This window comes from Cebus imitator, unplaced genomic scaffold (assembly GCF_001604975.1).
Source record: "Cebus imitator isolate Cc_AM_T3 unplaced genomic scaffold, Cebus_imitator-1.0 Scaffold18, whole genome shotgun sequence".
Classification (NCBI taxonomy): Eukaryota; Metazoa; Chordata; class Mammalia; order Primates; family Cebidae; genus Cebus; species Cebus imitator.
In genome coordinates, this window is record NW_016107333.1 from 17,885,704 (window position 1) to 17,899,337 (window position 13,634).

The following is a 13,634-nucleotide window of genomic DNA, read 5'->3' on the forward strand; positions in this document are numbered from 1 at the left end:
AAAAAAAAAAAAAAAAAAAAAACAAACCCCAAAAAGCCAGTCTATTACCTGAAAAAAAGTTATATAAACCATGGTATACCCTTACTATAGAATAGTTGGCAGCCATTAGAAAGAATGAAGAAGAGCTATGTTTACAGTGTGCAAGGAGCTCATTAAGCAGGGAAAAAGAAAAACCAAAAACAAAAAGTTTTTAAAAATGAGTTGAGCAGAACAACTTGTACATTATTACTTAGGTAAGGTAAACATGAATTCCCAACCTACATACAAATGTATGTAAATAAATAGACAGATTTGGAAGAATATACTTCAAATGACTAAACTTGGGAAAGTAGGATTATAATGTGGCTGATGAAAGAGGATGTTCATTTTTTAATATATGTTTTTCATTTGAGACCAGTCATGTTAACATTATTTTTTATTCTTTGTTTCTGAATTGTTATAATGGGCACATATAAATTTATTGTTTAATTAACTGGAGACAGTAAAAACTACTGAGATAGAATTTACATGCCATAAAATTCACCCTTTTAAAGTGTATAATTCAGTATTTTCTAGTACATTCACGAAGTTGTGCTACCATCACTATTATCTAATTTCAGACCACTGCATCATTCCACAAAGAAATGTATAATTCCTAGTCACTCTTCATTGCTCCCTACCCCAGTAATTTTTTTTTTTTTTTTTTTTGAGATGGAGTCTTGCTCTGCTGCCCAGGCTGGAGTGCAGTGACGCCATCTCTGCCCACTGCAACCTCTGCCTCCGGTGTTCAAGCGATTCTCCTGCGTCAGCCTCCGGAGTAGCTGGGATTACACGTGCGCACCACCATGCCCGGCTAATTTTTGTATTTTTAGTAGAGATGGGGTTTCACCCTGTTGGTCAGGCTGGTCTTGAACTCTCGACCTTGTGATCCGCCCACTTTGGCCTCCCAAAGTGCTGGGATTACAGGCGTGAGCCACCGCGCCCGGCCTATAAAATTTTAATTAAAAAATTTAAAGAATGATAACGGAATAACCTGGAACATCTAGAATGTTGTTTCTAGATTTGCGGGGCGGAAGTGGGTAGAATCCAAGAATTTAAGCTCTCTTCTCCGCCTATGCATACATAACTGCAAAAAGTATGCCCAACTTTACACAAGTATGATGTTTATGATAAAATTACAGAAATAAAAATCCATCACCCTCAAATTCCTTCTGTAATAGAAGTTACCTGTCTAATCACTCCAGAAATCTTATCCCCAGACGTTGTGGGCAGAGCAGAGACTGAGGAGGGGAGGCCAGAGAGTGACGGTCAGAGGTGGGCAGGAGGGTACTCGATGGGGTTGGCGGAAGATAGAGAGGTGGAGCCTAGATGTTTTCCATGGAGAGTCTACGTCTCTAACCTTCATTAAACAATTAGGCTAGATTAAAGAAATAACTCTTCTAGCTTAAGGAACTTGCCCTCTTGTACTTTAACCCCTTGTTGCTCTAAGTGAAGCCTAGGGACCAGCAGCACTGGTGCCATCTGGACATGTATTAGAAACGCAGATTATCAGACCCTACTCCTCAATTTGCATTTTCACAAGATCCCAGGAGATTCCTATGTTTTTATTAAAGTTCAAGATAAAATGCTTTCCTGGACTATCCAAAGGCACTTCACCAGAGTGACCCCTGAAAAGTTCCCAGTCTGGGAGAGCAAGAAGTAGGCAGGTCTAGGAAATAGGCGGGGCCTCGGACCGCGGAGGAGCAGAGTCCCAGCCGCTCGCTCCCCTCGGCGCGGCCCCTCCACCTTCACTACACCTTTGGCTAGGATCTACAGGGCTACCTGTCCTCTTTTTCCGGCAGAAGACACCTGTACAGTTCATAAAACTTGACCCGTTCAGCCCTGGGCCCGGAAGCTCGTTCTGACTGCCAAGTCTACGGAACCACGGAGTCAAAAAAGAGCCGCCACAACCTCGCGAGCTGCTACCTCCGCTGGCACCGTAGCCCCGCCCCCACCTGACCCCTGGGGGCGGAGAGAAGTCCTGGCTCCGCCTCTTCCGAACCAGCAGGAAGTGACGTCATGCCTCGGTCGGCAGGTCTTCCAGTCTTTTTCCCCCTCCCTTACTCTTCGTCCCCAGTCCCTCCCCTTCCCACCCCCTTCCCTCCTCCAGCTCCGGCGTCTGCGGCCGCGGGGGCGGCGGAGGCTATGGAGTAAAGCCGGAGTCAGCGACCAGGCGCGAAGGCAGAGCAGGAACAACCAGGCGGCGTTTAGGGGGGCGGGGGGAAAGGGCTCCAGCACCGCCCCTCCTGGAAGGAGAGGGAAGAGGTAAGTGACCGGCCGCCGGCACCGAGCGACCTCCCTTACTGGCCGCGCTCTCGCCTGACACCCGGGGCCAGCGAGGAGGGAATGGAGAAGGACCCGCGCCCGGGGTAGGCCTCCCAGGGCGCCGGGGCTGGTGAGTGTTGCCTGGGGATGGGCCCGCAGGGCGGTCGGCGGTAGGAGCCCGAGCGAAGCGGGGCTGGGCGAACAGCGAGCTCCGGGGAGCGGATCCGAGATGGCCGAGTCCTCGAAAGAGGCCTTGAGGCGACCCGGGATTGGGGTCAGCTGCAGGAGGAAGAGCCCCCCCCCCCCCATGCCTGCTCGAAAGCTTGGGTTTCGGTGGTGGAGAACGTGGTACCCTTGGAGAAATTGGACACTACTTTAGGACCGGGTGAGAGAGCTCCCCTCAGTTTTGAGGTCCCCGATCCCGTAGCCGGGGTCACCAGCCAGGGCCCTGCCGCCCGTCGTCCTTCTCTGACAGTAGCTTTAGTTCTGGAATGGAAGGTTATTGTGTGTGAGGTGGGTGGGGCAGGTGTTTTGTGAAGACAGAAAAATCCCACCGGTTTCTCCTGCAGTCTTATTTTTCTAAGCAGGAGAAAACGAATGGAGGAAGGTTTAGACCGATAAAGCTTGCAAAAACTTCTTGGACTCTGAGCACATACCTGTGATACGTAATTAAGGAGACTGTATTATAGAATCCACCCTCTAAGGCACTGAATGAGGCTCTAGACACAAGCCGCTTAAAAGCGCCATGCCCGTAGCGACTTCATTGGAAGTTGTCAACTGTTTTTTAGTACGTATCAGACTCAGGAATCAATTGTGATGACACTTTTTAAAAACATTGGATTCTATGTGTGAGTCTTCTAAGTAGCATGCCTCTGTTCTGAAGAATAAATACTGTAACAAAAATGCTCGAAATCAGCCTGTCACTGTCAGACCCCATCATATTCTGGTGATGGCTTGAAAGTCAGGTGCTTGAGATTCCTTTTGGACTTTGCAGGTTTGTTGTTGTTTGGTTTTCTGTCTTATTCTTTAGCACAAATATTTTTAAAATATTTAAAAATGATATCAGCTGAGTATATAAACTACTTCTTAAGGCAACATTAAACTGTAGTCATATAGGATGCTTTTGGGGGATTGTGTAAATGAAGGGAACTTAATGGAAGGAGAGGGTCTTCATTCTCTTTAGATTTATGTTACCTACATGCAGAAACCTGTTTTGTCTCTAAGATTCCTAAACACCCAATAAAATAAATACAGGCACATTGTGTTTCCATACAATGGAATACTTTCTGTACAGATGAACCCTTTATTGGGAATAACTACTCATACTCACATGTTTCAAATTCATGATGTGCCTCCCTTCCCCTACCCTAAGAAGAAAAGTAGCTCCTCTTGCTGTGTTTAACTCCGGAGGTAGCATCACTATCCATTCCTTTCTATAGAAGTTGAAGTTTGGCAATTCCACTCTCATGCCTCATACTCAATCTCTCATGAAGTCCTGTTGATTTTGCCTCTTGAATATCTCTTGACTCTTGTCTACCCTTCATCTTTAACAGTAGTCCTTCTGTTCCAAGCCACCACCGTCTCTCATCTTGACTACTGCCATAGCTTCCTGATTATGGCCTGCTTGCATCTACTGTGGTCTCCTGTAGTTTTCCACACCAGACTTAGTGACTTTTTCAAAATGCAGATCTAATAGCATTGTCTTTGTGTTTAAAATATTTCAGTGGCTTCCCACTATTTTTAAGAAAATCGAATACATTAACCTGCTCTACAAGCCCTGCAGAGTCGGTTCCCCGATTGCCATTCCAACCTCATCTCCACTGTGCTTTATCACATTCCGTTTCTCCCCTAGTCACCCTGTCTTTTCTGTTCTCCTGCTTCAAGTATGTGGCTTTTGCTTATGCTACTTCCTCTGCTTGGAAATGCCCTTCCTTTCTTTTTTTAGCCAATTAATGCCTATTCATCGTTCACCTCACTTCAGGGAAGACTTTCCCAATTAGAATAGATTCTCCTGATTATATGTTCTTACAACACCATTGAAGAGTTGTCATGCTTATTAATACTTAATAAATTAATGAGATGTTCCTCATCTCCTGATGTGTAAGTGCTTAATAAATGTTTGTTAAATGAGTGAATTCATTTAATGCTTACTGAATGTGCCAAGAATTGTACTAAACATTTTACCTCATCATCATCTTTAATCCTTACAACAATCACTTAAGTACAGCTAGCTTTTGCCGTTTTTATAGATTAGAAATAGTGTTAGCATGGCTAGTTGGTCATCGATCTAGTGAGTATTAGCATTGGCATTTGAGCTCAGATTTCCTTACCATTGAAGAGTGTGTACTTAACCATATAATTTAATTTTCACTTTTTGCTGTGCATCAGAACCACTTAGGGAGCTTTCTTAGGATACAAATAATCTAACTCCATCTTTATAGGTTCCATTTCCAAAGGCCTGAGATACTACATAGGCATCTATATGGTTTAAGAAGTTATCCAGGTTATTAGATGCCCACCAGAATTTGAAAACTACTGTTTTAGACAGTACTTGTGTTTTATGACTTTGTTTTCATATATTGTATTACATTGTATTTGAAATTTTATACTTCATTAAATCGAGGAAGAACTGCAGACTTTAAGGAAGTGGTCATTTAGTCTAATTTCCTACCTAGTTATTCCTTTTCCCTCTTCTCTAGCTGGAGGGCCTGCATAGTGAGAAACTGTCTCCCCTTTGCTACTGCTTTAAAAAAAATTATAATAATTTCAAGAATCTGATGAACTTATTGTGGTAAAAACTATAGTTCACTAATTACCTGGGCTGGAAGTGGCTTCAGAAAATTTGGATGTAATCTCTCCTCAGATCTTGTTTAAATTATGAATTTGATATTTAAGCGTGTATTGTCTTAAATTTCATATTGCCGTTTTTTAAAAAATATTTTTATTTACATAGAGACAGGGTCTCACTGTGTTGACCAGGCTGATCTTGAACTCCTGAGCTCAAGTGATCCTCCCGCCTCAGCCTCCCAAAGTGCTAGGATTACAGGCGTGAGCCACTGTGCCTGGCCTCATGTTACTTTTTAAATCTTATTGTACAGTGGTCTTAAAATTTGTTACCAATGACAGAAACTGAATGTTTTACTTCTTGTTTCTCCCACTGCACTTAACATAGTGTTTTTCACTTAGTAGGTACCCAATAATTTGTGTACTAACTTGGCTATACATTGCTGAGTCTCTTCAGCTTTTTAGATTCGTTTTTAAAATCAGGCTTCTTTAAGTTATGGGTTCTGGCTCAACTGTGGCTGATAATTAGACACTTTTTGTAACTGTAAAGATAATGATTATACTCAGCTATGTCTAATCTTTATTGTTCTGAATAAGATTAAACATAATTTCTTATGTTTAAGAACAAAGAAGAGTATTATCCATTTTTTGAAAACTTTCTTTTTAAAAACTTCTGGTAATTTCTGAGTAATACCACAAGCAGAACCGAATATTTCAAGAATACATCTTAGGACCAACTCTGGCCTTAAGGTTGGCCCTGCTCCCTGCAGAGCAGCAAAAAAAGAAAAAAAGAGAGATAGAGAATATATCTTAAGATCATCTTTTTATAGATACAAACAGATAAGTACTGCATATGGGAGTATAAGCACACATTTTTTTCTCCCCAGATTTTGCGAAGCATTTAACCCTAAGTATTTCATGTCTTCTGAATGTAAGTTTTATTTAGAATTACAAAAATTCATTGAATAACTATATAAATGATTATATAAATGGTATTCTTTTATTTTCAGCCATTTACATACAAATTTCAGACCTTTGTGCCTATTTAAGGGATAAAGCAATTTTGAATTTCTTTCTTTTATATTGTTGTTCTTTGTAGTCAATGTGTATTATTTTGAGCTTTTTGAAAGTCTAGTCTCTGCTAGGTGTCATGAGAATGAAAGTTATTAAATGTAATTTCATTGCCAGATGTAATTACAGTAAGCTTTTTATTTGCATTGCAGTGACTTCAACAAAAATGTAAGCTAATTCTGCTTTTTAATATTTTATTCTTGGGATTGTAGGCTTGGGAAGCTGGGAAAAAATTAAGAAATATATTCTTGAAGAAGTACAGGACTGTCTATATTCATGTTATTTGAAAAGTCAAGAAGTCTTTTTTAAGCATAAATATAATTTTACTTGTTATATTTTCTGCTATATCTAGAATTCATGAGCAGGCAGAACTGAAAGAATTGCCAGTTCCTTTCAGCTACCTGCTGTCAGAGGCTGTAACACTCAATTCACTTTTTGGCAGGTGCACGTAAAATCTAGCATTACAACAGATTCACGAACTGGTTCTACTGAAAGCCAGGTGATGGCTGAGCCAGATGGTAGAGAGAAACAATCTTGGCCTTCTGTAATTTTCAAGATAGTCCTCTTCCTTGGGTGATATTTTTCAAGGCCATAGTCTAGTATAGAGGCTCATGGTGCATCAATTTTTACCTTCAATCTGGATGGTTTTTTCTAGTTTTTGGCCTGCATATCTAAAAACCTACTAGATATCTCCATTTGAGTGTCATTCAGGCAACTGAAATTCTACATGTCCAAAGTTGAGTTCTTTCCCTATAAAACAACTGCCTTCTATATATTCTGCCTTGGTAAATAGCTTCTGTTTCCACCTAGACTCTGAAATTGGGGGTGGGGTAGGATTCTTAGTTTTGTCCTTTTCTTCTCTTGGTTTTAACTGGTACTTGTTTCTTAATTTTTCCTTTTTTTTTTTTCCTTTCTCACTGCTATTTCCGTAATTCAGCAACCTTTCTCTCTTTGAACATTTGTTTAAAATGTAAAATATAACAGATACAAGTATATAACATAGTTTGACATGTAAATACAAATAAATATGTGTATAACTAGCACCTTTGAAATACCTCCCCTACCCACCATCTCTTCTCTGTCTTCCTTGTCCATACTTCATTTTCTTGTTTTATATATATTCTAAATTATAAATATCCCTGTATTGCATATTGAAATTCTCTTTAGTCTTCCATATTCTCAGCCTCTACCTCTTGTATATCTTTCACTCTGTTTGATAGAGTGATTGATCATCTTACTCATGCCTGAAACCCTTCTGTGGCTTCTATAACTTGATTTCTTACTACTCAATGTCCTTGGTGATCTGGCTTTTTTAGTCTCTTTTGCCTTATTTTCTCTTTCTTCAGTTTTTAACTGAACTTCATTTTTACTTTGGGATTTTACTCCTACAGTTCTATTCTCTATCCAGTTTACTCCTCTAGCATTACCGTTTTGGGGAAATATTCTGTTCCTCTTCTTTTTGTTCCTGTAACACTGTGCATATATATTCGGTAGCGTTTTATTACTCTGTAGACTAATTCTGTGGTAGTTTTGTCTGTCTTCCCCACTTTGATGTAAGATTTTTCATAGCTTATTTTTCATTTACTTCCTTCCCAGCTTCTCATGGTACCAGATACATAGTGGATACTCAGTAAATATTAAACCACCAGATGAATTTCCTGCGTATTCTCTGTCTTACATACAGCAGTGTTGACTCTGAATGATAAATAGGCATCTCAAATTTGAATGCCAGTTCTGAAAATATGCTTCATTTCCGTATGGAACTCTGTGTTTTTTAGACCACACCATAGTCTTCCTCCCTTACATATCTTGGCACATGGTATTATAATCCCTTCTGGAATACTCCTTCCCCCCTTTTCTTACCTGAAAAACACTTTATAGTTTTGAGCCCATCTTAGTGTTTCCATAGCATGTACATTCTTACCACAAGTTAATTGCTATGACTATTTGCAGGTCTGAGTCTGCTATTGGACTGAGTCCCTAAAAAGCAGAAATGTTTTCATTTACCTCTGTATTCTCAAGGTATAACAAGGTGCATGGCATTTAATATGTAGCTTGTTGGCAGAGTTAGAGGAATAGATACGTATGGTTTTAAATAGAATTTTGTATTTCTTCACCTTCCCAACAAAATCAACAGCAGATGTTCAAAGAGAACAACTTGGCATAGCCAGTAAATGTTTTCATAATGCCAGTAGCAACATTTTCTAGTTGCTTACAAAAATGCAACATTAAATTAAAAAAGGAAAGTAAGTCTATTTCCCTGTACAGACAGTTCAAATCTTTAATAGAAGAAAGTAGGTTATATTTACATAAGTATAATTTCATTAATGGAGAAAACAGGATACAAACTACCTGAGATCAGTGATCTTCAAATATTTTTGCTTGTGTATCAAATAAATAATCTTGAATAACGTGCTGCTTTTGCACATTTTTTAAGTTGATCACATCTGGAATTTTTTCTCAATAGTTTAAATAGTTGCAAAATATCTAATTTCTAGATTGTTGTATATTGTGATAGTGCTTTACTTCATCAAAACCTTGGAGTTTATCAATTGAAATAAATGTGTTTTTATATATCTCTGTGACAGCCTTCTTCTTAATTATAATTCTGTGATTGATAAGGCATGGGTTCTTGTTATTAACATCTGTCCTGAAAGAAGCAATGTACAGCAAGATACTTCCTTCAGATACTTCTTACCACACTTTTTTGTGCTTTATTTTTAAGTGGCTTTCTCTTAGAATTAAATGCACAAATCGCATCTCCTTCTTCCCACAAAATTTTTTATACCTAGGGAAATGTCCTACAATAACACTGGAATGACTGAGAGAGATACCTTGTTTTAGTCAAGTGGGAAGAAATTATGAAGAAGCAGTTAAGGAAAATCTTCAGGACATAGACCTGGTCTCAGGCAAATCAGTTTTAGGAAAGAGCACACGAGGAAGTTGACAATTTGGAGAGTGATAGGGCTTTAAAACCTTGTTTGTGCCATAGACTCTTTTGACAATTTAGTAAAACCTGTAGATCCCTTCTCACAGTAATATTTTGGAATCAGTTTGTCACTTTCTACAGAAAGACTGCTGGGTAGGATTCTGGTTGAATTGCATTGAGTTTATAGCTTATTGGGGATAATTGACACATTAACAATATTGAATTTTCCAATTCTTGATCACAGTATATCTTTCTATTTATTTAGGTTTTCTTCAGTTTCTCTTAGCAGTTTTTTTTTTCACTGTATAGATTTTGCATAGCTTGTTAAATTTATTTATAGGTATTTCATGTCCTTCAAACAATATTTTTAAATTTAAAATTTTCTAATAGAAATGCAATTTTTTTTTGTTTTGTTTTTGAGTTAGGGTCTCACCCTGCCACCCAGACTAGAGTGCATTAATGTGATCATGGCTCACTGTAGCCTCAACCTCCCAGGTTCAAGTGATTCTTCAACCTCAGCCTCCTGAGTAGCTTGGACTGCACACGTGTGACATTGCTCCTGGCTAATTTTTAAAAACTTTTTGGAGTCTTGATATGTTGCCCAGGCTGATCTCAAACTCCTGGACTCAAGCAATCCTTCTACCTCAGCCTCCCAAAGAGCTGGGATGACAGACATGAATCACTATGCCCACCTTAGAAATCCAATCTTTTCAAATGTGTTATTCTTGTATTCTGCTATCTTGCCAAACTCATGTATCAGTTCTCGTAGCTTTTTTGTAGATTCATTCCTTCTAATGTTCTATGTATGCAGTTGTGTCATTTGGGAATAAATTGTTTTCTTTCTTCCCAGTCCAGATGCCTTTTATTTCATTTTCTTGCTATATTGCCTTGGCTAGGACCTCTCTTGGAATATTGAGTAGAAGTCGTAAAAGTGGGTATGCTTACCTTGTTCTGAAACTTAGGGAGAAAAGTGGTCAGTATTTTATCTTTAAATATAATATTAGCTGTAAATATTCAAAGATACTATTTATCAGGTTGAGGAAGCTCCTTTCTGTTCTTAGTTTCCTGAGAGTTTTTATTGTGAATTGGTGTTGAATTTTGTCAATTTTTTTCTCTGCTTCTACTGACATTATCTTGCTTTTTTTCATTATTCAGTTAATGTGAATTACATGGTGGATTTATTTTTAAATGTTGAATTAACATTGCATTCCTGAAGTGAAACCCATTTGGTTGTGGAGTTGGATTTAATGTTCTAATATCTTAAGGATTTTTACATGTTAATGAGGGACATTGGTTTTATTGCCATGGCATTATTTGATGTTGGTGTCAAGATAATGCTTATTATATAACATGAAATGAAAAGTATCCTATCCTCCCTATCCTCTTCTATTTTCTGGGAGAGTTTATATGGACTTAGTGTGATTTTTTTCCTTAAATGTTTGATGATACACCTTATTCAGAAGCTGTAGAATTAGAATCTGTAGAATTTCTCATATTGGTCATTTGTGTCTTTTAAAATGTTTATTTTCTTTTTTAATTTTTATTTTTGAAACAAATCCCACTCTGTCAACCAGGCCAGAGTGCAATGGCACAATTGTGGCTTATTGTAGCCTTGACCTCTCAGGCTTAAGCAGTCTTTCCACCTCAGCCTCCCAAGTAGCTGGGACCACAAGCACATACCACCATGCCCTGCAATTTTATTTTTTTGTATAAACAGGGTCTCCTTATGTTGTTCCAGCTGGTCTTGAACTCCTGGGCTCAAGTGATCCTCCCTCTTCAGCCTCCCATTGTGTTGAAATTGCAGGCATGAGCCACTACACCTTGCTAAAATTTTCTTGGTCAATATTGCTAGAGTTTTACTGATTTCATTGATCTTTAAAAATTGTTATTTTATCGCTTCTCGGCCTTTTGGCTAAGATCAAGTGTAAAAATTGTTATTTTTTATTTATTGGGTTTTTCCCTCTTTTTCATTTCTCTGTTAAGTATTAAATTACATTAAATTTAGTCTGTTTTGTTGATTCCTCTTCTGTCTACTTATTTTAATTTTCTTTTTCTAACTTCTTAGGATGGAAGCTTAGACCATTATTTTGGACTTTTAAACTCCCTAATATAAACATTTGCAGCTGTAGATTTCTTTGTAAGTACTGCTTTAATTATGACTGACAAATTTTCCTTTTCATTCACTTCAAAATATTTAAAAATTTTCTTTGTGATTTATTTTTTAGCCCTTGGATTATTTAAAAGTATTGGTTAATTTCCATGTATTTGTAGTTTTTCTGTGTATTATAATGTATTACTGATTTCTAGTTTAATTTTATTGTAGTCAAAGAACGTAGTTTATATTATTTCAGTAGTTATAAATATTTTGAGACTTGTTTTGTAGCCCAACATATAGTTCATTTTAGTGAATATTACGGTCTACATGAAAAACATTTGTCATTTGTAGACTGAGTGCTTTATGTTTTAGGTCAAGTTGTTTGATAGTGCTGTTGAAGTCTCCATCCTTACTGATTTTCTTTCTGCTTGTCTGTGTCTGTTTCTATAGTGAAAACTCTTGAAGTCTCCAACTATAATTATGAATTTGTCTGTTCTGTCAGTTCTGTCACTTTCTGCTGCATTTATTTTGAAGTTCTCTTATTGGGTGTATACATAGTTAGCATTGTTATGTCTTCTTGGTGAATTAGCAACTTTGTCATTACAAAATGACCTTTTTGTCTTCAAGCTTATTCTATTATTAATATAACCACTCCAACTTGCTATACTTTCACATTCTTTTACCTGTGTTTTTATACTTTTAAGTGGATTTTTTGTAAGCAACATATAGTTAGGTCTTGCTTTTTTATCCAGTTTGACAACCCCTGCCTTTTAATTGAAATTTTTAATCATTTACACTTAATGTAATTTATTGATATAGTTGGATTTAAGTCAATCATCTTGTTATTTATTTTGTATTTGCTTCATTTGTTTTTTTTTTCCTTCCTCTTTTTTGCTTCTTTTTATATTTATCAGTTTACTTTAGGGCTTATTTTATCTCTACAATTTAGTTATATTACTTTATTATTTTGTTATTATTTTGTTATTCTAGGATTTACAGTATATATCTTTCAGCTTACCACAGCATGCCTTCAAATGATATTGTACTGCCTCATATATAATGTAAGAATCTTTTAAAAATATTCTTACATTTCCCCCTCCTGTTCTTTCTTGTCACAGTTCTTCTGCATATATTATAAATACATTTTAAAAATTATTTTTGCTTTAAATGATCAGCTATCTTTTAAAGATACTATGACATGAAAAGTGTGTTTTATATGCCCACATCATTTTTCTTTTTATTGTTCTGCTTTAAAAACCTTCTTAGTAGTCTCTTTTTTTTTTTTTTTTTGGACAGGGTCTTGTTCTGTCACCAAGACTGGAGTGCAGTGACACAATCATGACTCACTGCAACCTTCACCTCCTGGTCTCAATTGATCTTTCTGCCTCAACCTCCTGAGTAGCTGAGACAACAGTCAGGTGACACCATACCTGGATAATTTTTCAACTTTTTGTAGAGATGGGGTCTCACTGTGTTGCCTAGGCTCATCTTGAACTGCTGGGCTCAAGTGATCCTCCCACCTCTAATAGTTTTTATAGTGATTATCTGTTGTTTTTCTGAAAATGTCTTTATTTCACATTGATTTTTGAAAGTTTTTTCCCCAACCTATAAAATTCTAGGTTGACAGCTTCCTTTAGCAGTTTAAAGACCTCAGTCAGTTGTTCTCTGGCATGTGTTATTTCTGCTAAGTCTGGGAAAATTATTATCTTTGTTCTTACATGTAATTTACTTGTTTTTTGTGGCTGCTTTTAAAATTTTTCTTTTGATCACTGATTTTCAGCTATTTGGTGTATCAGTGCATTTGGTGTATTCTTCCTGTTTGTCCTGCATGTGGGTTATTGAATTTCTTGGAGCTTTTTATAGCAGCAGTCCCTAACCTTTTTGGCACCAGGGACCAGTTTTGTGGAAGACAATTTTTCCACGGATGGGGGGTGGGGAGCTGGGCTTCAGGGTGAACCTCTTCTACCTCAGATCATTAGGCATTAGATTCTCATAAGGAGTGTACAACCTAGATCTCTCGCATGTACAATTCACAATAAGGTTCACATTTCTATGAGAATCTATTTCTGCCACTGATCTGACAGGAGGCAGAGCTTGGGCAGTAAATGTTTGCTTGCCTACCACTCATCTCCTGCTTCGTGACTCATTTCCTAACAGGCCATGGCCTGGTACTGATCTGTGGCCTGGGGGTTGGGGTCCACTGTTGTATAAGTCATATTGTCTTGCTTCTTGGCATGTTTGATAGTTATTGATTGCATGCTGAACATTGTGAATGTTACATTGTTTAGTATCTGATTTTTATGTGCATGTATATGTCTTCCTTTCACCAGTATTGAGTTTTGTTCTGGTAGACAGATTAGTAATTTGTGATTACTTTAGAGCAGATTTAGATTAGCTTTCACTCTAAGGGTGGTTTACCCTACTATTAAGGCATGGTTTTTACAAGGTTTCTGCTGAATGTCTCAGTGGTCA

At 37.7% G+C, this 13,634-nt stretch overlaps 2 protein-coding genes and 1 pseudogene across 5 annotated transcripts in view; 2 read left to right on the plus strand and 1 right to left on the minus strand.

The window, feature by feature from the left end:
- LOC119469141 (DEP domain-containing protein 4-like) overlaps positions 1-2,061 on the minus strand; it is a 4,287-nt gene extending 2,226 nt beyond the window's left edge. Inside the window, exon 1 of the mRNA XM_037734176.1 lies at positions 1,950-2,061. Within this exon, the coding sequence (XP_037590104.1) occupies positions 1,950-2,039 (90 nt within the window). The 5' untranslated portion in view covers positions 2,040-2,061. The remainder of the gene's footprint in view (positions 1-1,949) is intronic.
- SCYL2 (SCY1 like pseudokinase 2) overlaps positions 2,029-13,634 on the plus strand; it is a 69,388-nt gene continuing 57,782 nt past the window's right edge. For 2 of the 4 annotated variants that reach the window (XM_017516419.2, XM_017516435.2), the window contains exon 1: positions 2,029-2,283. The gene's annotated coding sequence lies outside the window, so the exon portion shown is untranslated. Of the gene's footprint in view, positions 2,414-11,132; positions 11,205-13,634 lie in introns of all 4 variants that reach the window. The other 2 variants (XM_017516424.2, XM_017516427.2) reach the window with 2 other exon arrangements.
- On the plus strand, positions 10,960-11,031 carry LOC119469328 (annotated as a pseudogene).